Source organism: Schistocerca americana, chromosome 3, assembly GCF_021461395.2.
Source record: "Schistocerca americana isolate TAMUIC-IGC-003095 chromosome 3, iqSchAmer2.1, whole genome shotgun sequence".
NCBI classification, from domain to species: Eukaryota; Metazoa; Arthropoda; class Insecta; order Orthoptera; family Acrididae; genus Schistocerca; species Schistocerca americana.
Window position 1 is genome coordinate 507,878,249 of NC_060121.1, and position 25,869 is coordinate 507,904,117.

The following is a 25,869-nucleotide window of genomic DNA, read 5'->3' on the forward strand; positions in this document are numbered from 1 at the left end:
GATACAGCAGACGTGAGTATGAGGCGATGGGTACTGCTGCCAGCCATCATAACAGCGTTATGATCAACTTATCCATGATGATCGGAAGATCACGGCCAAAAAATTGTATTCGCAGCTGAATGTTGCTTGTAATGCCATAGACAAAATGCTACGAAATTATGGTTATCATAAATTCTGAGAGATATTTTCCGCAGATGCTTACACAAGACCAAAAATATCATCGAATGGAAATTTTTGGGACTTGTTGGTCAGTGCCTGGCTGAAGAGACAAGAGACAGCCAAATGGTGTGCTTAGTCTTCTGCGAAAGGTATGATGTGGTTCTTACGCATGTCTTGGAGCCCTACAGCAACTGTCAGGTCAGAGAAGACAATATTCTGTTTGCGACAAAATGACATCCATCCTCATAAATTGTGTGTCCATGAACGCATTGCCAAAATTGTTTGGACTGCCCTGCCACATACGTCTTATTGTCCTGGTTTAGTACCTTCAGAGCCTATGAAAGATGGACCACCTGGCCAACATTTTCGAAACTCAGATTATGTCGTCAAAGCCGTAAGACAGTCGATAGCTCCGCTATTTGACACTTTTACAAACACGGAAAGTAGGGTCTTGTTCATCTTCGGAAAAAGTGCATAATGAATAATGGTGACTTTGTAGAGAAATGATGGTATGCAGCTGAAATTTTATTCCATTAATTGTTTTTGTGCTTTCTATTGTAATTTCCTTGAAAATAAATGAGATAGGCGTTAGTTTCAAAATGAACCTCGTATTTGCACTGTTGCACAAGGAAGCTTAGCATCAAGAGCCCATGCAGCGAGGGTACAGCCGTAATTAACATGTACCACAGTTTCAAGAGCGAGCCGGCCGGGGTGGCCGAGCGGTTCTAGGCGCTTCAGTCTGGAACCGCGCGACCGCTACGGTCGCAGGTTCGAATCCTGCCTCGGGCATGGATGTGTGTGATATCCTTAGGTTAGTTAGGTTTAAGTAGTTCCAGTTCTAGGGGACTGATGACCTCAGAAGTTAAGTCCCATAGCGCTCAGAGCCATTTGAACCATTTTTCAAGAGCAGTAATTAACTGCTTTCAACTTACATTACTGTAACAGTTGCGGCAATTGCTCTCGCAGGACGTAACTAGGGGCCTCTCGACATCAGTACCGAAAAGTTTCTAGATCATGCATAATGGCAGAGGTCGAATGCATTTATTCGTTATAAATATTTTACCCAACAACCACAAATATTAGGAAGATAACCTACAGCAACGCGTTTCGGGAGTGAAGCTCCTATCATCTGGTTGTCTAAGTTAATCCTACATAAAATACTCTTCAAAACCACTCAAGATCAATATACTAAAAGAAATTAAATTATTCGGGCATGAAGTCCTCCTCTTTAAAAATGACAACACTGGATTCTCTGCTCCACTTCTGTGTTACCGCACATCCTCCAGTGTTGCTGCCGTAAGGCGGTAAACACCGGTCATAACAGCTACCTCTTCGTGCACCAGTACTTAGTAAACGCATTTACGGGTCTGACAGATGGGGCTTGTCTTCCGAAATGTGCTGCAGTCGATAATGTTGCTAGTTGTTTGTTAAAATATTTACAACGATTACCTTAGCAATCGCTACACAGGTCCTTAAAATGGATGACATTACAAATATACTGCATTTAATTGAAAACCGCGCTGTATTTTGAATTTCCTCTTAAAATTTTACGTAATAGACATTATCGCGAACGGTATCTGACACCTTGGTGAAACTTGGCCCGTCACATTGCACGGAACAAATGGAAACCCTTGATAACTAATTCGTTTACACATATCTCACTTATAACTCTATGAATATTATGAACAGAGTCTAATAATGAAACTACGAAACCGAAAATTTTCTAAGACGGGGCAACTGTCAAGAGTTCAGTGAAAAAAAAAAATAGGATGGAAGAAGACAGTCACGCCGTACTAAAGACTATAACAACTCTTAGAAGTAATAAGAACCTCACGATAAACCAATGTGTGAGGAAGAATTTGAACTCACTATTGGAGGGCACGCTACAGTTTTTTGAAGATGAGAGAGAGAGAGAGAGAGAGAGAGAGAGAGAGAGAGAGAGAGAGAGAGAGAGAGAGAGAGAGAGAAAATTAGCCGTGCATCCAAATGTCTCCACATAGCGGTGTGTAAATTAAGTTCTGCAGCCAATATTACACTCCGTTTCGTACGCATTCTCATTCGCCAAATATGCACGCGCTTCTGCGCAGACTGCCATTGTACTCTCAGGGTTGACTTCATATCGTTATGGTACGAGTGATGTTACAGAAATGTGTTATACTCGACGCTTTTCACCTGGCCGGTAAGTACTGTATGAAAATACTTTTTACTGAGGACCCCGATCGAAACATGATTTTGAGGATCTATATCTTATGCATTAATAGGGAAAGTAACTAGGTACAAAGAAAATGGAATGGATCCGAAAGAACAGTATTAGCATTGTTCCTCGACGGATGGTTCGTTAGTTGCAACCTCTGGAAGAACAGAAACGTGCACACAGGCGTTATCATGTCCTTGCTTAAAACTTCCTCATTTTGACACTGTCGGCCTACATACGTCATTTTGGAGTTCTTCCTCTAATAAAATGAGTAAATGACGTAAGAGAGAACGGGACAATACAGCTGAGTGTTACACGAGCGATTGTGGTATTTATACTAGCATAGTTCATGTCGAGTGTTACATAAATATATCATGGCAGCGCGGCACACGGACCACGATTTATGTTTTCTTTCTTGCATCCACATTCACTGGGCCGCCACCTTGCACGTAACTCGATAGCGCCATAAATTTTGAAGCACTTTCTCGGCATAGCTCAAGCCAACACGTTGCTTCCTGGGACCACCTTGAGGGTGTAATCGGACAGCTCGTTTTTCAGTTCACTTGCCCGTCGTGAGCAGCGATTAAAAAGCTCGCGATCCCACTGCGCCCGCCTTTCCTTGCGGCCATAACTCAGGAGCCAATATTTCAAGGCGACTAGCCGCTCCCTCTACGGATGCAATTTTCCGCGAGTCGACTCAAAGGCCATAATTCGTTCAGCCAGAGGTCCCAGTGGTGCTCCTTTACGAATATGTTGCGTCTTGAAATTCTGGTTTCGAGCGTGTGGTGTGGTAGATCTGCGGCGTACACTAATTCCCCCGTACGTAGAACTGTTTAGTGCATCGATGTTCTTAGCAGTGGTGCATCGGCATGCTGACATGACTTCATTGTAAGAACTGTCTGTGACGTCGGCAAGTCTTGGGGCGAGTAACGCCATGTCTTGCACCTCGGCAGACACGACCAGTAAGGAAGCTTTTCATGCAACGTGTGAGGCTAGGAATAAAGTGAACCAAATGTTAAAATATGATTAACAGCAAAGAGAGTAATAGTTACCATCATAATGTTTGCTAAAAATCGATTACTCGTAGTTTTAAAATGTTTTACTATCGTTAACTGATTGTTGTCTGAAACCACCGATTATCAGTTTATAACAAAGTAAGTAAATATTGTCTTCTACGATATCGAGGTGCTGTTAAAGCCTATTCTTCAGGAATGAAATTAAAGAGCTCGCCCAGCTTCACGGCCCCGTCCAAATGAGGAAGAACAAGATGAAAGATGGCCACATAATTGAGTGCCTTTGTATTCTTCCTGATAAAGCAATACGCATTGTGTTCGCAACTTACTAGGTCAGGCCGTCGATCAACGTCTCCACTGCGAAACGTGGGAGCAATGCATTTTTGCTAATGCGAGAATGCAGTGACCCCTTCTAAGACGCTAAGGTATTCGAACCAAATTCAGCCAATACGAATGCTAGGCGGTACTGCAGTTAGTTCCGGCCCGCAGCTTGCTTCTTGACTGGTAAACTTTCGGAGGGGCAGGCGTGCTGACAACGCTCGTTGCCGTCACAGGACAACATACCAGGCAGTTTTTTTTAGACCTTTGCCTAGTGCACAAGACGGAAGCCTTTTAGCAGTACACGTGTATGAAATATGGGGAGACGCATATTGCCACTCACATTGCATTTAGTTCCGTTTTAAATGAACTTTACAGGATTATCGGGTTTTGATAAAATGGTTGGCGCTGCTTTATATCTGGTAGCTTGGGGTGGCAAATACAGGGCTTTGTTGGACTTGTGGTGCGCTTCGCGACTAGTCGCCGTGCGGCTCCACCTTGCCCCACACGGAAGAGGCGCCCAGTATGGACACAGGAGTGAATGGAATCACTCACACGCACATGTTGAGTAAGAGGCATGCAACCTACACTTCTGCTTCTTCTTGCGTGTGGGGCTAGCCATTGTCGCACGGCGGCTACGCGTAAGTCGCACAGGTGTAAAAGCTCCTTTAGCACTCCTATAGCCCGTGTGATCCGAAATATATTCCAGTGACAGGCATCCTAAGTTTCAGGTGAGTTGCACGCAGTTTGTCAAATTACGTAACGTTTATTCCCGTCGATTTTATTAAAGAGTTTATAAATACTATACAGAAACCATCTAAAATGTTTGCGTCAGCGTTTGAGCACAGCCGCCAGGGCTTAATCGTGTATTTGATTCCTTACGCAGTTTACAGACTCTGTCAATACAGTCAGCATACACACATCCGTTTATTTGCGTCGCCCTTTTCCCTGAATCACCTGAAACCAGCTCACATAATCATAGAACCTAGTATGTAAGGGACACATTTCACTAGCGTGTTCTCTTTGAACTTTTCTTCTGCAAGTGCTTTCCAGACTGTAAGGGAAATTTTGACACTGATGCAGTTTCTCCCGTTACCTTCAGCGGGAGAGGCGAACTACTTGCACTTCCTAATACTGGTCAAACAGCAGAGATTTGCAGGTTGTTAAGCACTAATGGGCGATGGATATTAGGGCACGTTTTCGAAATTAACAGCATCAGTTTCGGTGTTATTCGCTACGCTTTCAGGCAGTGAAACTAGGAGCTCAACGTCTACCATACGTATTCAGTGTTCAGAAATGTGTTAGAACTAAATCATTCCCCCGCCGCCCCCCCACTCCCCTAATTTTTGCGCTTTTTGCTTAAGCTTGCTCGCCCTATCATTAGTCTAATCAGGTGGCATTATCCTTTAAAATTGTCTTCTATTTGGGGCTATATTTCGTGGTATAGGTAATTACTTTAAACTTGAATGAAGACTCTGAAGAATCTGCAGCTCCCTGATTATGTTAAAAATGTCTTACATGTTGGGTCTTGCTCACTCGTCTCTTACAGGATGCCTAAGGGATGCTGCGTTCTCGGAATGCTATACAATAATTCAAGCAAATAACATTAGTAGTTTTATTTCTGTAAAGTAGATTAACAATACTTTGCTTGGAGATTTACAAGGAATAGTCGCAAACGATGGGCGACATGCAAACAGTTATATTCTTGAATGAGATTTCCACTCTGCAGCGGAGTGTGCGCTGATATGAAACTTCCTGGCAGATTAAAACTGTGTGCCGGACCGAGATTCGAACTCGGGACCTTTGCCTTTCGCGGGCAAGTGCTCTTCTCTGGTTCTGCGTTCTTCGTCTTCGTTCCAGCGCTTGTGGTTACGCCAGAACATTACGCATCCTGTCTTCTTCTGACGCTGAGAAAAGTTTGGAATCTGTGCCCAGTCGTTGGCGTATGGTGCGGTGACAACGTACGACAACGCGTGCCCAGTCGTTGGCGTATGGTGCGGTGACAACGTACGCCAACGCGTTTCTCTCTCTCTCTCTCTCTCTCTCTCTCTCTCTCTCTCTCTCTCTCTCTCTTTTGTGTGTGTGTGTGTGTGTGTGTGTGTGTGTGTGTGTGATTTCTTACATTAGTTTAGCTAGATAGGTAGTTGTTAGTTACTTACATGTTCCATGAATCATCTGAATGATTCTTTTATCGAATTGATGTGGAACGAGTTAATCATTTATTCGCACACTTGCAACTATATTTTTAAAAGTTTATTTTACATACAGTATTACAAAATATATTTCCACTAATTTAATAAGAAAGTACCAGAATCTTTAAGGAACCGCGAAGGTGAACAAAAAAGATTTCGGATGTTGTAGGACGTGGAAAGATACCCATTACTTGTTAACTCCGCACCGCTAACCACTACACTATGCTGAAAGTGGGTAGCGTACAACCATTTCTTTCACCTTACGATCTCCTGAAGGCTTTTAATGTCCGATATGGTATAAACTGAAATTTAATTATAGCAAGCCTTACTAAGAACAAATGATGACTTTTCACTGTGCCGTTGCCTTGAAGAGGCATTCTTTCCTAACACGCAAGTTATAATACGAAAATAATAAAAACGTAAATTCTTTAACCACCAATACGATTTTTCCAGTGATTTTTATTACAACAAATCATACCAATAACAACGCATTTTCGGGAGATCATCAATGTGCTGTTGCTTTTAAAACCAATCAGATATGGGTTTCAACTTAAACATTGAAATCCAATGTTGCGCCTACCAGGTTCTGATTGTGCCGTAGAGCATTCTTGCCTTTTATTGGTTAAACTTTCAGTTGCACATTGCCAAAATTAGCAGAACTTATCTCGTGTTTCACACGTAGCAATGCTTCCTCAATGTAAAATACGAACTGAGGTCACAAAACTCGTACAGCTTCCGCGTCCATATAAAATTTTACATCGCATGTGAAGATGGCTTAAGCCTAACGTTCATGAAGCTATGACAGACACTAAGTTTACATTAGTCTCACAGCCTAAGGGAAACACATTTGACGTCTAGTAAAGAAAATTCTATTGTTTCTCCAACTGTGGGCCAGAATTGATATCATAACCGCTTACGACTTTCTATTAAATCGAAATCAGCTATGATGCCATTGGATTGAGTCGAGGCTCGAGGAAAACAGTGAAGGAATTGGGCTTACAGGGAGACAACTAGACTTGTTAGTCACGGATTCAAGTGAACCGTGGGTGTGTTGTAGAGGGACATGTCGTGGGTACTTGGCTAGCGGCTTTTCATGCGACGTTTCGTTTCCGACGGTATCGATGTTGAAGGTTTATCCGAATCTGCTGTATCTGTAACGTTAAATATGTATCTACCAAGCCATTGTTGCGCTGCAGTTAAGGTACGTGGCTACCACGCTGGCGGTATAGGTTTAAATTCTGCTGAACAGTCGAAGTAATTGTATTTTTCAATTCATCGTACAGATTATCATTAAATAGTATAGTCATTCAAATCCTGAAGCAATCTTTAAATGTATCTGTTGGAGTTAGTGAATTAGCCCTTAGATTTTTCATCACATTCCCCTACTTCAGGTGGATCTTCTTCGGGCTGTCCTTGTAACGCTTGCTTATTCCATTTCGCTGTATTCTTACCACTGACACTGTTCTGACGATGCGTTTGGGAACACCTGACGCTGGCGATAAATGCCAGCTGGCGGTTTATGGGACCTGGCAATTCTCCGTACCGGCCTGTGACGGAGAGGGGACATAAGACGTGAGATCACGTCCAGGAAACTCAGGAAGCGAATGTTGTCCACGTATTTAGATTTTAGCTATGCACTACCAACGGAATACAAATTTGAAGAAAGTGTGCTGTAATGACCATTTATTAATGAAATTACTATGACAAAAATGAATATTTTTAATAATTTTGCGTGTCATTCTGTTTAATATACCGTGCTATGACAATGAAAAAAAAATGTACACAGGGCAGGATTTGAAGCCGTATCGCCTGTTTGACAGCCGTGAACCCTAAGTGCTGTGCTGTCCTGCGCTGCACTTCCTCGGTTGAATCGTGATTAACGTTACACATGTAGGAGGTACGTATAAAATCTTTTCTGAAACCAGGTGCCGTCGCACGAAAAGCCACTTAGTCAGGTAGTCGGGACAGAACCATCTACATAATACCAAAGACTCATCAATCTGAGTGACAGGTTTGATGGTCCCCCTGCCAGTTTACTCTGCGCGCTGCCCGTTGTAATTTTTTTGAGCTCTGACCTTGCAGTGTGTGCGGACCCATAATGGCGGCGTTGTTGTTTTGCAGACTGGGATGGCCTGGGCGACCGCGACCGAGTGACGCGGCAGCTGTCCGTGTCGAGCGACTCCAAGCTCCTGGACGAGGACATCCGCGAGGAGGCGAGAGTCATCCTGCGGCCCAAGAAGCCGCCGCGGCCCAAGTCCGAGGTCTTCCTCAACAAGGAGGGCCAGCGCCGCACCAAACGCTACTCCGCCTTCGGGGTGAGCTGCCACGCTGCTTGCTCGGCCACACTCTTCTCTAGTTTGAACTTCACAGAAATCTCGTAATGAGGAAATACATGATATCCTTAAAGTAGCCATGCTGGTGCTGCTGCTGTGGTCTTCAGTCCAGAGACCGGTTTGATGCAGCTCTCCATGCTACCCTATCCTGTGCAAGCTTCATCTCCCAGGACCTACTGCAGCCTAGAGCCTTCTGAATCTGTTTAGTGTGTTCATCTCGTAGTCTCCCTCTACTATTTTTTACCCTCCACGCTGCCCTGCAATACTAAGTTGGTGATCCCTTGATGCCTCAGAACGTGTCCTACCAACAGATCCCTTCTTCTAGTCAAGTTATGCCACAAACTCCTCTTCTCCCCAATTCTATTCAATACCTCTTCATTATTAGTTATGTGATCTACCCATCTAATCTTCAGCATTCTTCTGTAGCACCACATTTCGAAAGCTTCATTGCCTTCTTGTCCAAACTATTTATCGTCCACGTTTCACGTCCACGTCCACGTTTCACGTCCATACGTGGCTACACTCCATACAAATACTTGCAGAATCGACTTCCTGACACTTAAATCTATACTCGATGTTAACAAATTTCTCTTCAGAAACGCTTTCCTTTCCTTTCCTTGCCATTGCCAGTCAAAATTTTATATCGTCTCTACTCCGACCATCATGAGTTATTTTGCTCCCCAAATAGCAAAACTCCTTTACCACTTTCAGTGTCTCATTTCCTAATCTAATTCCCTCAGCATCACCCGACTTAATTCGACTACATTTCATTATCCTCGTTTTGCTTTTGTTGATGTTCATCTTATATCCTCCTTTCAAGACACTGTCCATTCCGCTCAGCTGCTCTTCCAGGTCCTTGGCTGTACCCCTATCATTTGTAAAAATCATAACTTGGGAAATATTAGACACATAGCTTCGTGGTTTGTTCGGAAACGTTTAGAAGCTCTGAAAATATTTTTCTGTTATGCCATAATTTCGGTGTTTTCACTACTCGTCACTCGTACAATATCAAGGCGATATTAGTGTTCTGTCCGTGTACGAGTAAGCATTGCGGTATTAACAGACCTGATTGCTTCCTCGATCTGTACACAAAGGGTAGCAGTGTCATTCACTGGTGTCCTGTGTATATGATCCTTGACGTAACTGTTGAGACGGATAGTAAGAAACAAATTGGGTTCTAAATAGGTGATAAATGACATGATTATTGCACGCAAACACTCGTAAAGTGTAAGAATTGAAATATACTTAATCAAAATCACCAACTATCTTCTGTTACACAACTTCTTCTTTGATGTGACAATGGGTCAGAGTGTAGATACATATACGTACAAAGACAGAACTAATCCAACACTTGTGCTTAAATGCGCTGTCGTTGGTAATAAAACTCGAAGTACTGTTCAGAGTTCACAACCATGTGCAAGGGCTGGCAGATTAACTTAAGAGTCTAACTCTGTTCTGCCGAACACTGTACTCTTTCCGCTGCTTGCTGTGGACTAGGCGTCGACTGGAGCGTAGTCGGGCTAGGACTTCGTGTCCGTGTGTGGGTCTGTTTCAAGACAGGCCGCCTACGGTAGCACGGAAAACTTCAGTGGGTGTGTCTTGCTACTTTCGTCTCATTGGTGTGGCCCGCGATGATCCGATAGCGAGGTGTGTCTTTGTGGTGTCGATAGCTAGCGCTACGCCTATCGACAACGCCACAGGAACCTCACAAAAAGAGTCTAATGGCGTTACGTCGGGGAGAGCACGGGGCCATGCGATGGTACCGTCACAACTCAGCCACCCCTCAGCAAATGTCATTCAGCAGAACCCGCACGTTCAAGTTCCAATTCTGGAAAAAGATGAACGGCTGTAGCTCTTCGATGTGTGATAGCAGAAACTATTCCAGCAAGCACAGGTAAACATTTCGGCGTTGTAGTTTTCTCTGCGAACAATAGACCTATGGCCGTATCGTCTTCTGGGATATCACATATGTGTTAAGGCGAGTTGTTTGGTTTCACGGAGCCCCCAATCCTAATGTAACGTCATTTGAAAGCATGCACTTTTTCGGGTAGCTGTTATCAGTATCTATGGAGGCCAGCATGGAATATGAGAATGTACAGCACAGAGAACGATCGTTCGGTGCAGAGTTTGGACTATTTGCACATCTTAGGCTTATGTGACAGTTTATGAACGGTACACCTTCGTTCCTGCTATTCGTGTGATGCACGGCGATTTGACTACTGGGGGCAGCGTAGAAATGTAGCTTGCACTCTAACATGTGCTTTGAGACGTAGACTTCCAGGAAAGATTTTTGACACTGCGTGCCTCTTTGAAGATTTTGAACTGCCTCATTATGCTTATTTACACCAGTTGTCCACTCCTATACTGACACCTATAATTCTCCATGATAGTTGTCACAGATTTGGATTCTACATACCAGATGACACATTGCGTTTTCTCTAGGTGTGTCCCAATTTTGATGCACTCAGTCAAAACTGCAACAGAGGAGGAAAGAAAAAAAATTGAGCTGCTATACGTTTCAAAAAAACCATTTCTCTACCTGTAATGGTTTCCAAGTCATGATTTTTTAAATGAGAGTAAGACTTTATGTATACCCTGTACCTACTGTGAGGCAAAGCTAACTGAAGATAGATCAGACACGCTCCAGTTTAAAGTAGTGTGTGATGTCACTGAATGTAAAAGAACGAACGAGATCGCGGAAAATGCCATTGCGGGCAGCCGCGGCGGATTGCGAGTAACAAAATTATATTTCCTAGTGGTGAGGAGGCGAAGGCAGGGAAAGTGCATATGGAACGTGCGAGAAAAGTATTAAAACCGGGTAAGTCGATGGTGCGAAAATTACAGCAGGAAGACAATGTTGGGGTTAGTATAACATACAACAAATATTCCTCCCAAAGAAAAAAGCAGAGTGCACACTGTATCATTGATAATATGGACACATGGGTCGTTATACAGCAGTCTTTGCGATATAGTGAACAATACAAGAAAATGCAAATTCTACGAGAACTTTGGGCTTTTGTTGCACAGAGCTGGACTTATCCGAATAGCAAATGAACTCGACAAGAATAATGGCGTGGGGTCGCGGATAGGTATCGTGTAACGGATTGAACGATGGTGTGGTTTAAGATGTCATTTATCTCGCCCTAAAGCCGTCCTACCTGGTGAGCTTTCTTTCAGGACATTTAGTCCATAGAAAGCAGGCGAGATGTACTTACCACCCATTAACAATGGCCTCGATTTTCCAGAGAGCTCAATAGGCTAGTATAAGACGCCAGCATAGTACGCTGAGATGCGTTGGTTATGATCCCAATCCAAAGCGAATTTTGTTCTCGTTTTCTTTTTTTATTATTGCTCTAATCTCACTTTTGTTAACAGCTGATAAGCGAATTCATTACTTCGGTTACAAAATAATGATAAAGAGAAAACTTAAAATTAATTTCATATAAGATTTCAAACAAATTTTATGACGAGATTTATAATTTTAGTGTGATAGCCGTCATTGAGACGTAGGTGGCATTTTGCGCTGTGAACATTTTATGGACGCCTTGCCACAGAGGCATTTAATTTTCAATAATTTAAGGGGAAACTTTGTCACTAACGTTCTGCAGACCCTGTAGTTCCGGTAATTTTTCAGCCGTAAACCAATGTTCTACAACCTACATTCAGCGGTTTTCTCCCGTACTTTGTCGTATACACCAACACATTTTAATACCCACAAAAATTACTACACAGTTTCAGATGTTCAAATGTGTGTGAATTGCTAAGGGACCAAACTGCATAGGTCCCTAGACTTACACACTACTTAAACTAACTTATGCCAAGAACAACAAAGACACCCATATCCGAGGGAAGACTCGAACCTCCGGCGGAAGTGGACTACACAGTTTGTTCCGAACCATAGATCCCACCAAAAATGTCAGTCTAACACCGTACACGCATGACTATCTCACTACTTCGAAAACTGTTGCTGTTTTAATCGATGATATGTAAGTTTATCTCGTACGCTTTCCGGGGTTGATTTATTCTTTGATTTATTCTGTGCGAATGAGAAGGGCTTCAAAACGATTTTCGCGGAAAGATGAGGCTTAAGAATCAAAATAACGAGTGCTTCAGTTACGTTAATAGTGATAGTGTCCGAGAAATGTTCTCGAACGAGCCGGTGTTAAGTTCGTTGTGCTATGCAGAGCGTGGGCGTAGGACTAGGAGCATTTGAGAGTATACTGTAGTATACTCCCCGTTCCTCCAACGCAGACAAAACGGTACTGCCACCATGCCCAGGCACTCGTTAATGCTGCTGCTGCTGCTGCTACCTCTACTACTACTACTACTACTACTACTACTACTACTACTACGAGAGTTGGAACTTAAATAGTGGCAACTATTTATTCACAACCAATACAAGAGAGTTACATGTTTGCACCTGTTACTGTCCTTCAAGGTAGTCACCAGCGTTGTGTAGAACCCGTTGGCAGCTATGTGGAAGGCGTATTATACCGTTAGCTAGCAGAGCCTGTCCTGTTGATGGTGCGAATAGAGCGGTCTACTGCCTGTCGAATCTCTGGAACAGTTGTGAAGTGAATGCAACGAAGTGGTTCTTTCATCTTCGGAATCAAATCAAAGTCACAAGGACTTAAGTCCCGGTAGTGTAGCGGATGGTACAGTACGTCTCAGTCGCGCCCGCACATTATTATGCAAAATGGTGGGTGGGTTGTGCAGAAAGTGTCGCCGCTTCTTTCGGAAAGCTGGTCGCAGGTGATGCTCCAAAAACAAACAGTCATACTGTGCATTGACGGTCTGCCGTGGAGGAACGTAATGCGCTAGGATAACACCATCACAGTCGAACACGAGGATCACCATAAATTTTACCGTACTTGGGCTCTGGTTAATGTTACAAGGCCAGATCAGTCAATCATTCAGACGGTTGCCCTTGCAACTGCTGCCCCTCCTCTCCCACCTTCCAAACTTCACAGAAGCTCTCCTGCAAACCCTGCAGAACTAGTCCTCCTGGAAGAAAAGATATTGCGGAGACATGGCTTTGCCACAGTCTGGGGAATGTTTCCAGAATGAGATTTTCACTCTGCAGCGGAGTGTGCGCTGGTAGGTAGGAAGGTAGGAGACGAGGTACTGGCAGAATTGGAGCTGTGGGGACGGGTTGTGAGCCGTGCTTGGGTACCTCAGATGGTAGAGCACTTGCCCGCGAGAGGCAAAGTTCCCGAGTTCGAGTCTCGATCCGGCACACAGTTTTAATCTGCCAGGAAGTCCACATCAGCGTACACGCCGCTGCAGAATGAAAATTTCATTGTGGAAAAATTTGTTGTTGTTGCGCCCTCCAAGCAGGAGGCTCGGTTGATGCACCTCTCCTACGCAACTTCCATGTCTGCGTGACTATTGCAGGCTTCTTTCACTCCAGACTTACAGTAGTCAACCTACAGTATCTCTCCCTAATTTTATCCCGATCCCCATTTCAATGTATAACCAAGTGAACCCTTCCTTGATGTTCGGGATGCGTCTTACGAAACTATCCATTTTTGGTCAGTTGCACCATAAATTCGTCCTTTTCCTTCAGTTCAGTTTAGCCCCTCATTAATTACTCGATTTACCTACATAATCTTCAGCAATGCTCCGTAGCGTTACATTTGAAAATCTTTTATTCTCTTCGTCTGAACAGTTTATCGTACACCTGCCAATTCCGCATAAAGCTACACTAGAGACATATGCTTTCAGAAAAGGTTGTCACACGCTTAAATTTTTTTTTGAACGTTATTAAATGTGCCTTCTCTCAAATCTTTTCTTTATATGGATGCGTTGTGCGATATCTTGATACCTGTAAGTTCAGATTTATCGTCAATTCTTTAACAGCCTCTAGCGAACAGAGGAAACACAGAAAGAAATTAGCGTCGCCGAAGCAGTTAAAAAAAGTGACAGGCCCAGTTGGATAAGAAAGTAAAAGTAATTATCCATAGCTCAAAATTTTGTCAGAATTTGATACGTTCATTTAAGTTACTCCTATTCAGAGATAGGACGTCGACCGTAGTCTTGAAGAAACAATTGCAACGTTCATCTAAAGCAGTTTCGGCGAAAATGCGAAACACCTAAATCAGGATGGATAATCACTGCTAAATTAAATCCATCACAGTCCATGCTGTTGATCTCTGCGCCATATCGCTATACACTCGTCCGGGGAGCATCTCTCTTTTGGTCCTGCTGTAGCAGGCATGTCAATCTTTGGTGATCTATGCGCCTGATACGTATACTTACTTAAGCTCGCGGACCATCTCGTCGCTTGAAGCAGAAGCAGCGCTTGTAGCGCATCAAGTCAAAACTATGACGTCAGTGACGTTAATGTTTATAGGATAACTTACCGATGTGAATGGCACCCCGTTCCCTACTCACCATGCCAACGAATTATGCCGCAAAACACGTGTTTTTGCGACTACATTCATTTTATGTTCACCCCATATTCAGATATTTACATTTACTTACATGTCATGAAAATTCTTTATTTGCGGCTTTTTACAATCTTCCATTGCAAAATTCTGCAGGGCCGTACTCTAACCAATCGTGGGCCGGGGATGCGCCAGTTGTCTGCCCATGCACTATAGCATTCTGATGGGGGTGGTCTGGATAGGGCTACTACTACGAAAATCACCTAGCATCGGTAAAGGTAAACTGGAGTTCTGGAGCAGGATTAAACAGATCAAAGTAATGTGTCGATATGCAGCAGTATTTTGGAGCATACGAATGTTGCCCAGGAAGTAATGCACCGCATTTTTTTCTTCAACAATTCCTTATTGAATTTAATGAGAATTACACACACGAAAGAATGTTGTTTTATGTACACTCACTTTTTTTCCACATAATCTACATCCCGTTCTATGGCCTTCCTCCAACGCGAAACAAGGGTGTGTATGCCCTGTCGGTACCAATCCTTGTACTGGTGGCGGAGCCAGTGCTTCACTGTCTGAACTTCCTTTGCTGATCGACAGATGCAGCGCCAACTGCCGCGTCGTAATGCTTCTGTCCTCGCAAATGACGTCAGCAGCCCGCTGCAACATGTCAGTTGTTACAGCCGTGGACGGTCTCCCCGACCGTTGCAAATCGTGAAGCTCCGCCGAAAACCGCTTTCTGGTGACCTCACCCTCCGTGCCCAGGACTAACTGTACTTCTGTCGACAGCAGGTGTTCCGTAGACTTTGCACAAGCGTTTATGGACATTCCCCACGGTTTCTTTCTCTGCAGTGAGAAACTGAATGACGGCACATTGCTTGTGACGTACAAGGGATAGACAAAACAATGTGAATACCTGTACTTACTTGGGAATGGTTTATTAATAAGGAACTGGATCCCCATTTGTCCGTAATACAGCTGCGATTCTTTTTGGAATACTGGCATATAATTATTGTATAGTCCCCAGTGGAATGTTATGTCACTCTTCGATCAGAATCTCTTCTAACTCTGGAGTCTGCACTCCAATACCATCCACAGGCGTTCGATAATGTTCTAGTCCGGGGACTGTGCTGGCCATGGAAGAAGCTCCACTTCAGTTGCATACTCCTTATACCCCGATTGTGCTGTCCTGGCTGTGTAAAAGGGTGCATTATCGTCCTGAAATATGGCGGCATTGTTGGGTACAACACTTGAATCATAGGGTGCACCTGATCACCTAAAATGTTTACCTAATCGTTGGCTGTAACACGGCCTTCGAGAGTAATGATGGCACCAGCAGAATGCCATGATATAGCTGCCTGCACCTTCACACTTCCACCTCCATGCTTAACAGTTGGGAACAAGCTATCAGGATTGTAGACTTCTTTTGGCGTCCTCCAGACATAAACCCTGTCCTATGTTGGAAATAACGAAAACGCTGACTCGTCAGACCATATGACGTGTTTCCGCTGATCAGCTGTCCAGGATTTATGCTCCTGACAAAATGTTTTACGTTTCTTTGCGTTCATTGTCGTCGCTGATGGTTTCGGTATAGCAGCTCGTCCATGAATATTCGCTTTATGGAGTTCTCAGCAGACAGTGTCAATAGGTACAAGGTCTCGAAGTTGCATACTGAGTTCTGCAGTCACTTTAGCCGCCGTAGTTTTGTGTTGTTTTGACAAAATTCGTGTTAGCGTACAACGACCTCTGATTTGCGCCCACTATTGCGTTTACACGATGATGTCTTTACATGTTTTGTGTGGTCTATTATGAGTGTTGAAACAGTAGCTCTTGAAACATTCAGTAAGTTGGCTGTCTTGGTTACTAATGCTCCAGCTTATCGGGACCCCATAATGTGCCCTCTTTGGAACTGTTAGGCCTTACATTATACGACGACTTAGGCCTCAATTTGAATACGAAGTGTGCAGTGCTCGTAAACAACCTACAATCCGTACTGAAAATGCACAGTTCAACGTGACACGTACCTTACCTGCGTTGTTGACAGTCAAACACAACTATCCCATAACTACGACTGTTCACATTATTTTACCTATCTCCTGTACATCATCTACAGACGCCATTTTGAAACTGTCCTGCAGCTACGCCATCTGTCGGAAGTGACGGAAACTTCGCATGCTCGCACAGGGGACTTCAAATAATACTTTTGTAACGTTTTGCATTCGTAGCATTGTTTTCAGCTGAGAAAAAAAATGCGGTGCATTACTTTCTGGACAACCCTCTTATATTGTGTTCCAACATTATGAATTACCTCGAAGAGAACGGTCCACTGACACGCAGTCAACACGAATTTAGAAAACATAGTTCTTGTGAAACAGCAACTAGCTGTTTACTCGTGTCGGCCTCTGTGACCGAGCGGTTCTAGGCGCTTCATTCCGGAACCGCGCTGTTATTACGGTCGCAGGTTCGACTCCTGCCTCTGGCATGGCTGTTTTTGATGTCCTTGGGTTGGTTAGGTTTAAGTAGTTCTAAGTCTACGGCACTGATGACCTCAGATGTTAAGTCCCATAGTGCTCAGAGCCATTTTTCTTTACTCGCACGAAGTGTTGAGTGCTATCGACAAGGGCTTTCATATTGATTCCGTATTTGTAGATTTACGGAAGACTTTACACACAGTAGCTCACAAGCGCCTTGCAAAAAAATTGCGTGCTTGGCAATATCGTGTTATGCAACTGGATTCGTGATTTCCTGTCAGAGGCCACAGTTCGTAGTGACTGACGGAAAGTCACCGAATAAAACAGACGTCATTTCTGGCGTTCTGCAAGGTAGTGTTATAGGTCTTCTGCTGTTCCATGTCTGTATAAACGATTCAGGAGACAATCTGGGCAGCCGTCTTAGGTTATTTGCGGATGGTGCTGTCGTTTATCGCCTGGTAAAGTCCTCAGAAGATCAAAACAAATTGCAAAACGATTATAAATGATATCTGTATGGTGTGAAATTTGGTAATTGAGCCTGAATAATGAAGTTATCCGCATGAGCTCTAAAAGGAATCCGTTAAACTTCGGTTACACGATTAATCAACCAAATCTGAAGGCCGTAAATTCAACTAAATATCAAGGAATTACAATTACAAACAACTTAAACTGGAAAAAACACAGAAATTGTTGTGGGGAAGGTGAACCAAAGACTGCGTTTTATTGGCACAATACTTAGCGGATGCAACAAATCTAAGACACTGCGTACGCTACGCCTGTCCGTCCTCGTTTAGAATATCGTTGCGGATCTGGGATCCTTACCAGATAGGGTTGACGGAGTTCATCCAGAAAGTTAAAAGAAGGGCAGCAAGTTTTGTACTATCGAGAAATAGGGGAGAGAATGTCACATACATGTTACAGGATTTGGGATGAACATCACTAAAACAAAGGCGTTTCTCGTTGCGGCGGGATCTTCTCTCGAAATTTAACACTAATTTTCTCCTCGGAATGCGAAAATATTTTGTTGACGCCTACCTACTTAGGGAGAAACGATCATCATAATAAAATAAGGAAAATCAGAACTCGCACGGAAAAACTTAGGTGCATGTTTTTTTCCGCGCGCTGTTCGAAAGAGGAATAATAGAGAATTATTGCGAAAGTGGTTCGATGAACCCTCTGCCAGGCACTTAAACGTGATTTGCTGAGTATCCATGTAGGTGTAGATGAACAAGTCTGTGGTTTACATAATTTGATGAGCCTTTGAGAAAAAATCTTGATGGAGAATTGTTAGTGTTCTTTAAACAATGAATATTTGATTCTGCACCAGAGTGTAAACTATAGTGAAACTTGCTGGAACTTCGTTTTTAGGGTCCTATACCTGAGTCAAATCCCTTGGCTAAGTAAAAAAATTAATCTTCTAAGTCACTGCAATTAAAAGATGCGGCCATTCACGCCACGTATTTGGATACTCGCAAACTAGCTCATCAAAAGCTTTAGATCAACTACCTTAAATATGTAATTAAGTTTTCACTGAACCCTCGCAGTGCGAGTCCTACTCTCCCTTGTCTGCGTTTTTAATTTTTTGGTGGTCACTGAAAAATGGACATGTCTATTGCGGAAAGCGGTAAAACAATCTCTGATCTGATGAGCCAACGTCTAGAAATAAAACAGTGATGTAACGTAAACCATGTGGCAATGAGCAGCACTATCATTACTACTGTGTCACGTAGGTATTCGCCCTAACTGTTTTGGGGAAAATCGAGGGAAATGTAAATTAGAATAGCTGCAGGAAGATTTGAAGTTGGCTTCTCTAGTGCGTCTTTCATTTACCTGCACATACAAACACTGAGGAATTTGGTATCTCGACGGCGTGCCCTCTACATTGTAAGTTACTGGAAAGACTGTTACTTAGCATAAGTTCTATTGAAGTTAAGGCATGAGTGCTGTTGAGGCACATCCTATCCCACCCCACTGAGCCACAGGGCGCCAGATTCGGCTTTCCATTTCATTCGATCTGATCCTAACCCCTTTCAGCTGAGTGAGGGATTCATGATGGTATAAAATACGGTCTCATAGCTACTCGTAATTTATGTTCAGCTAATATACAGAGAATACCAGGTCTTATTCTGTACCTTACTTCCAATGACCAGCGGGATATTGAAACATGTTGAAACGTTGTAGTTCACCACTTGACTAATTAATAGTTAGTTGTAAATTAGTCTTTTAATTCTCCTGAACATGACTGAAATATAAACATAACAATATTGTTTTGTAGGAGTTTTATAAATTTTGCATGCTGGGAGAGAGACGTACCCCACATGTGTGCGCACCTTGTCGGGAAAAACACCTGTCACTCAAAAGCGCATATGTGCGAAAGTATAACCAGCTCGACATATTCTACGCTGCATATATGTAAGCAATATTGTCAGATTTACGATGTCGTAATTAAAGCACAGCAGCATTTTTCACTCCAATTATTTGTATTACGAAATGATGTAAAGGTTACGCCAGAACATTGTAAAGAATAGTTTTTAGTAGCTACTTACTTTAATTCTGTTCAGTAAATTAGTTCGCTCAGGACTAGGAGGCAGAATAATAATTTGTCTCCATAATTAGGAAAGGTTCCCATGCCTGAATCAGAGCAGTTTTCATTTTCGCTTGAATTTGTACAACACTCGTGATCTCGTTTGCTCCCGCAGCATTGAAGTACGTTCGTCGTCTGTACGTACCGCCTCCCTTTTTTCGTCTCATCATAACCCAAGTCACGTCCCGTTTTTTGGTGCTGTATCAGAAATATAGTACCTACGGCGGCGTGTTATGTCGCTACGCTGCCATGTCAGCGGCTAGGTGCATTATTCACGCGACCCGCTTCTGCCAGCGAGCGCTCGGTGCGAATAGCCCTGAGCGAAAAAAGTACTGAGGACAGTGGGTCCAGAGATGGCCGCGAGATAGCTTTCGTAGACATATACTCCGGTTTCCTATTGATACGCCAGCAGAATGGTGTCCTCGCCTTCGCTGCAGCCGGCTATAAGCCGGCAAGGGTGACCGCGTATAAATAAGGAAGACAGAAACGGCTGCAGTAAAGTTTTACTGGCGCGGGGCTGTTAACAGCGGCATCCCAGCACACGCGAATGGTGACCCTGTCGTCCTCTGCACCGACGACATGAAAGGGAGGAGGCTGGCATGTCATTCTTGCCTGAACAGAAGCAATAAACTTGTCACCTCACACTGATCCACGAGGCATTTTTCAGAACAGTGCAGACTGGCACCCGTTGTGGAAGTTTCGCTTTTGTTCTACTGTCGGTCTGGGAGACAGTTCGTGATCTTTGTTTATCCTTTCTGCTGCGTTCAATTCCATACTTCCCACGTGTCAGTACATTTTTCCAGCGACATACGGCTGACACACTAATGAATCAAAGAATAATCGTGAATTTCAGTTAAGATCTTTTTTTTTTTTTTTTTTTTTTTTTTGCATCACGCAGCAGAGCTAGAAAGATCACCACTTGGGAGTGATGCAACCAAACGGCCCAACTCGACACTGGGTAAAATTTGGTGATATACAGGACATTAAATCCCGTCTGAGGCGCCTGCGATCATTTTTATGTTAGTAATTGGCGACCAATGCTGTACAATCGCAATAAAATCATGAGATGTTCAATTGGCTCTTTCATTAGAACATTTTACGCGTTTCGGGATTACACTCATCTTCAGACATCACAAACTTCAACTCCTTCCTTACCAACCAGGCGTACAGCCTTGACAACTCAAAGAATGTGTCGATATGAATGCGACACAAGCAGCCTTGAAACAGAGTATACGCTCTGCTTCAAGACTGCTTATGTCGCAGTCATATGTTATTCGACACATTCTTTGAGTTGTCAAGGCTGTACGCCTGCTTGGTTAGGAAGGGGTTGAAGTTTGTGATGTCTGAAGATGAGTGTAATCCCGAAACGCGTAACATGTTCTAATGAAAGAGGCAATTGAACATCTCATGACTTCATTGCGATTGTACAGCATTCGTTGCCAATTATTAAAATTTGGTTTCGGGCATTCTTTATGTTCGTATGCGCTTCGTAATATCCGTGACGAATAGGTAACAGTTCGTCACAACGTGTCAGTTTTAACTTCAGTTGAGTGCAAAGTCATTTACTCCCGTCGTAATTGTGTTCTAATTAACGATGGTAGTGATACTAGTACGGCCGAGATAATTAGTTGTATGATCGGACTCTACATTTCTCCACTTCAGCGAAACGTCCGTCAAATAAACATAGGATTTAGCATCGTAGCTCAGAACATCACACCTCTATAATCGATGAGAATGTCTAAAGTCTAAACAAAACGCTCTTTCTCACACTTACGTACCAGCACAGTTGTTACTACTTTTGCACAACACATTAAATGATACATCATAAATAATAAAAGCATAAAAAGTACCATTGATGACGAGGCCCTGTCTTCAGTAAAAGTAGTTCATAATGGGCGTTTTAGCTGATTACTGCAGTCTCAAACGGAATCAAAGTTCATAACTGTAACCGAACAATGGGTAGACATACTGACATGAATCCCTTTTACATGTTTTAATTGACTTAAAAAAGCGCACCAGAGAGGCAGTCCTGGCATTGCGCTTGATAATGGGAGCAAGATTGAAGAAATATCAAGACACGTTGATAGATTTGCCGACCTGAAAAAAGCGGTCGATATTGTAAAAGGGGGCAAGATGTTCGAAATCTTAGAAAAATAGGACTAACCTATAGAGAAAGATAACTGATATTCAGCAAGTACAAGAAACAAGAGGGAGCAATGATTGGAAGACAAAGAGCGAAGTGCTCGGATTATAAAGGGGTAAGACAATGATACAGTCTTTCATCGAAGAAGCAGTGGCGGAAATAAAAGAAAGGTTCAAGAGCGGGATTAAAATCCCGGGTAACAGGATATCAGTGATAAGATTCGATTGTGACATTGCTGTCCTGAGTGAAACTGAAGAACTACAGGGTCTGTTAAATGGAATGAACAGTCTAATGAGTACAGAATATGAATTGCGAGGAAATCTCAAAAGACAAAAGCAAGGAAAAGTAGCAGAAATTAGAATACCGAGAAATTTAACATCAAAATTGATCCCAAAGTAGACGATGTTAAGCAGCATACTAGCACAAGCAAGGAGGACATCCCTTGCCAGGAGAAGTCTACTGGTATAAAAAATCAGGCTGGTATAAAATATAGGCCTTAATTTGAGGAAGAAATTTCTGAGCAGGAGAGCTTCTGTAAAGTTTGGAAGGTAGGAGACGAGATACTGGCAGAAGTAAAGCTGTCAGTACCGGGCGTGAGTCGTGCTTCGGTAGTTCAGATGGTAGAGCACTTGCCCGCGAAAGGCAAAGGTCCCGAGTTCGAGTCTCGGTCGGACACACAGTTTTAATCTGCCAGGAAGTTTCATATCAGCGCACACTCCGCTGCAGAGTGAAAATCTCATTCAAGTATCCAACTTATACAGTTATAATTGGTGGAGACTTTTGTTGGCGAAAATACATGTTCAAAGCCGGTGGTAGACAGAAAACCACTTCCGAAATTGTACTAAATGTTTTCTCACTTTGAATAATTAGTTCATGAGCCCACACGAATTTTAAATGGTTGCGAAAACACACTTGACCTTTTAGCCACAAATAATCCTGATCTAATAGTGTCATGACGGATACAGGGATTAGTGAACACAAGGTCATTGTAGCGGGGCTCAAAACCATATCAACCAAAACGCAAAATATATCTATTAATAACAGCAGATAAAAATTCGCTTGATACATTCCTAAAAGTGTCTCTCCATTCCTTGCCAATTACGTAAGTGTAGACCAGATGCGGCTCAAATTGAAAGATACGGTATCGACAGCAATAGATAGATTCATACCGCATAATTTAATGAGAGACGGGACTGATTCACCATGGTACACAAAACACGTCAGAACACTGTTGCAGAAGCAACGAAAAAAGCATGCCAAATTCAGAAGAACGCAAAATCCCCAAGACTGGCTAAGTTTCACGGAAGCTCGAAATTTAGTGCGGACGTCAATGCGAGATGCTTTTAATAGTTTACACAATGAAATATTGTCTCAAAATATGGTAGAAAACCCAGAGAGATTCTGGTCGTATGTAAATTACACCAGTGGCAAAAAACAGTCAATATCGTCACTGCGCGATAGCGCTAGAAATGTTACCGATGATGGTGTCACTAAAGCGGAGTTACTAAATACAGCTTTCCGTAATTCCTTCAAGAAAGAAGAAGAAGAAGAAGAAGTACATATTCCAGAATTCGAAACCAGAACGGCTGTTAGCTTGAGTAACATAAAAGTAGATATCTTAGGTGTTGCGAAACGACTCAAATCGCTTAAGAAAGACAGTCTTCCGGTCCAGATGGTATACCAATCAGGTTCCTTTCAGAGTATGCAGATACAATAGCGCCTTTCTTAGCAATCATATACAACCACTCACTCGACGAAAGGTCTATACCTAAAGACTGGAAAGTTACACGGGTCACACCAATATTCAAGAAAGGAAATAGGAGTAACCCATTGAATTACAGACCTATATCACTGACTTCAATTTTCCGTAGGATTTTGGAGCATATACTGTACCCGAACATTATGAATCACCTTGAAGAAAATGACTTATTGATGCATAACCAACACGCATTCAGAAAATACCGTTCCTGTGCAACACAGCTAGCTCTTTATTCCCATAGTAATGAGTGCTGTCGACAAGGGATCTCCGATCGATTCCATATTCCTAGATTTCTAGAAGGCTTTTGATACCATTCCTCACAAGCGACTATTAATCAAATTGTGTGCATATGGCGTATCGTCTTAGTTGTGTGACTGGATTCGTGATTTCCTCTCAGAGAGGTCACAGTTTGTAGTGATAGACGGTAATTCATCGAGTAGAACAGAAGTGATATCTGGCGTTCTGCAAGGTAGTGCCATAGGCCCTCTGCTGTTCCTGATTTATATAAATGATACAGGTGATAATCTGAGCAGCCCCCTTAGATTTTTTGCAGATGACGCTGTAATTTACTGTCTAGTAAAATCATCATACGATCAATTCCAATTACAAAATGATCTAGAGAGAATTTCTGTATGGTGCGAAATGTGACAATTAGCGCTAAACAAAGAAAAGTGCGAGGTCATTTACATGGGTACTAAAAGAAAGCCGATAAATTTAGGGTATACGATAAATCGCACAAATCTGAGGGCTGTCAATTCGACTAAATGCCTAGGAATTATAATTACGAGCAACTTAAATTGGAAAGACCACATAGATAATATTGTGGGGAAGACGAAACAGAGACTGCGGTTTGTTGGCAGGACACTTGGAAGATGCGACAAACCCACTAGAGAGCCTACATTACGCTTGTCCAACCGCTGCTGGAATATTGCTGCGTGATATGGGATCCTTACCAGGTAGGATTGACGGAGGACATCGAAAAAGTGCAAAGAAGGGCAGCTCGTTTCGTGCTATCGTGCAATAGGGATGAGAGTGTCACTGATATGATACGCGAGTTGGGGAGGTACGGTTTTCTCTGCGGCGAAATCTATTTACGAAATTTCAATCATCAACTTTCTCTTCCGAATGCTTGTTGACACCCACCTACGCAAGGAGAAATGATCATCATAATAAAATAAATCAGCTCGAACGGAAAGATTTAGGTGTTCCTTTTTCCCCACGCGCAATTCGAGAGTGGAATGGTAGAGAAGTAGTCCCTCTGCCAGGGACTTAAATGTGAATTGCAGAGTAACCATGTAGATGTAAATGTTTATAAAACCGTGCTGATTTGTGGACAGAAGCTCTTTCGTGTCAAGGAAGTTTACTGTATCCGAAGTGAGAATATGTTCAAGAACTGTGCTGCAAACCGATGGTAAGTCTTACTGGAAGTTGACTGCCGTGATCTTAGTGCGAACTTCTACGAAGCTTCAGTTTTGTGTGGATGATGAGCGCGCGTACTGTGGCGTGGTTGCAGCAGTGGATGGACCAAATGAAACCTGATTCCGTCACGTAGCCTAATGATGGGAGACAACTGTGTATCAGGACCCGTACTCGAACCTGGTCTTGTGCTTTTCGCAATTAGGCTACCGAAGAAGACTTCTGCCACAAATTTTCAGTCGCCATTCCAATTGCATAGCATCGCGTTTATCTACATCTTCATCCACATGTTGCAAACCAATGTGAAATGCATGGCAGAGGGTGCTTGGCATGTTACTAAATGTTAGAATTTCTTCTCGTTCCAAGTGCATATGTAGCACGGGACGAATGACTGTTTAAATGCCTCTGTGCGTGCTATAATGAGTCTGATTTCGTTTCCACGATCCCTACGGTAACGATACATGGGTGCTGTAGTCGTAGGGCATTACTTCCCTGGTGTTTGTGAAGCACACAATTTTACTTTTCCAAACTTTCAAAACACATTTCTAATATTTTTCATCACTTTTAAATCTTACAGAGGTCTGTGCAGCTTCTTTATTCACATATGTATAAAAGCACAGCGTACTGCTATGGATTAGCACTGTGCTGGTCGTCGAGCTTAACGTCCCTATTCAGCGGATGAATCACCATTAACGGCGTTACATGCCCCCACTCAATGAGACACTGCAGATAGGTTCGGAATTTAAACCAGAACATTAACGGAAAATGTCAGTGTATGTTTTCTCTCTCTCTCTGTGATGGAAATCTGTTCCACCACCAAAATTAGAATAGAGTATCTGAAAGTTGTGTGCCACCACAAGAGAGTGAGTTAAATACCTGAACATGAGACTGAAGTTAAGTT

At 42.9% G+C, this 25,869-nt stretch overlaps 1 protein-coding gene across 2 annotated transcripts in view; it reads left to right on the forward strand.

Annotated features, from left to right (window-relative positions):
* The window catches only part of LOC124605594 (cyclin-dependent kinase 14), a 719,551-nt gene that overhangs the window by 663,207 nt on the left and 30,475 nt on the right, over nt 1-25,869 (forward strand). For both annotated transcript variants that reach the window (XM_047137382.1, XM_047137383.1), the window contains exon 4: nt 7,998-8,191. In XM_047137382.1, coding sequence (XP_046993338.1) covers nt 7,998-8,191 — 194 coding nt within the window. The remainder of the gene's footprint in view (nt 1-7,997; nt 8,192-25,869) is intronic.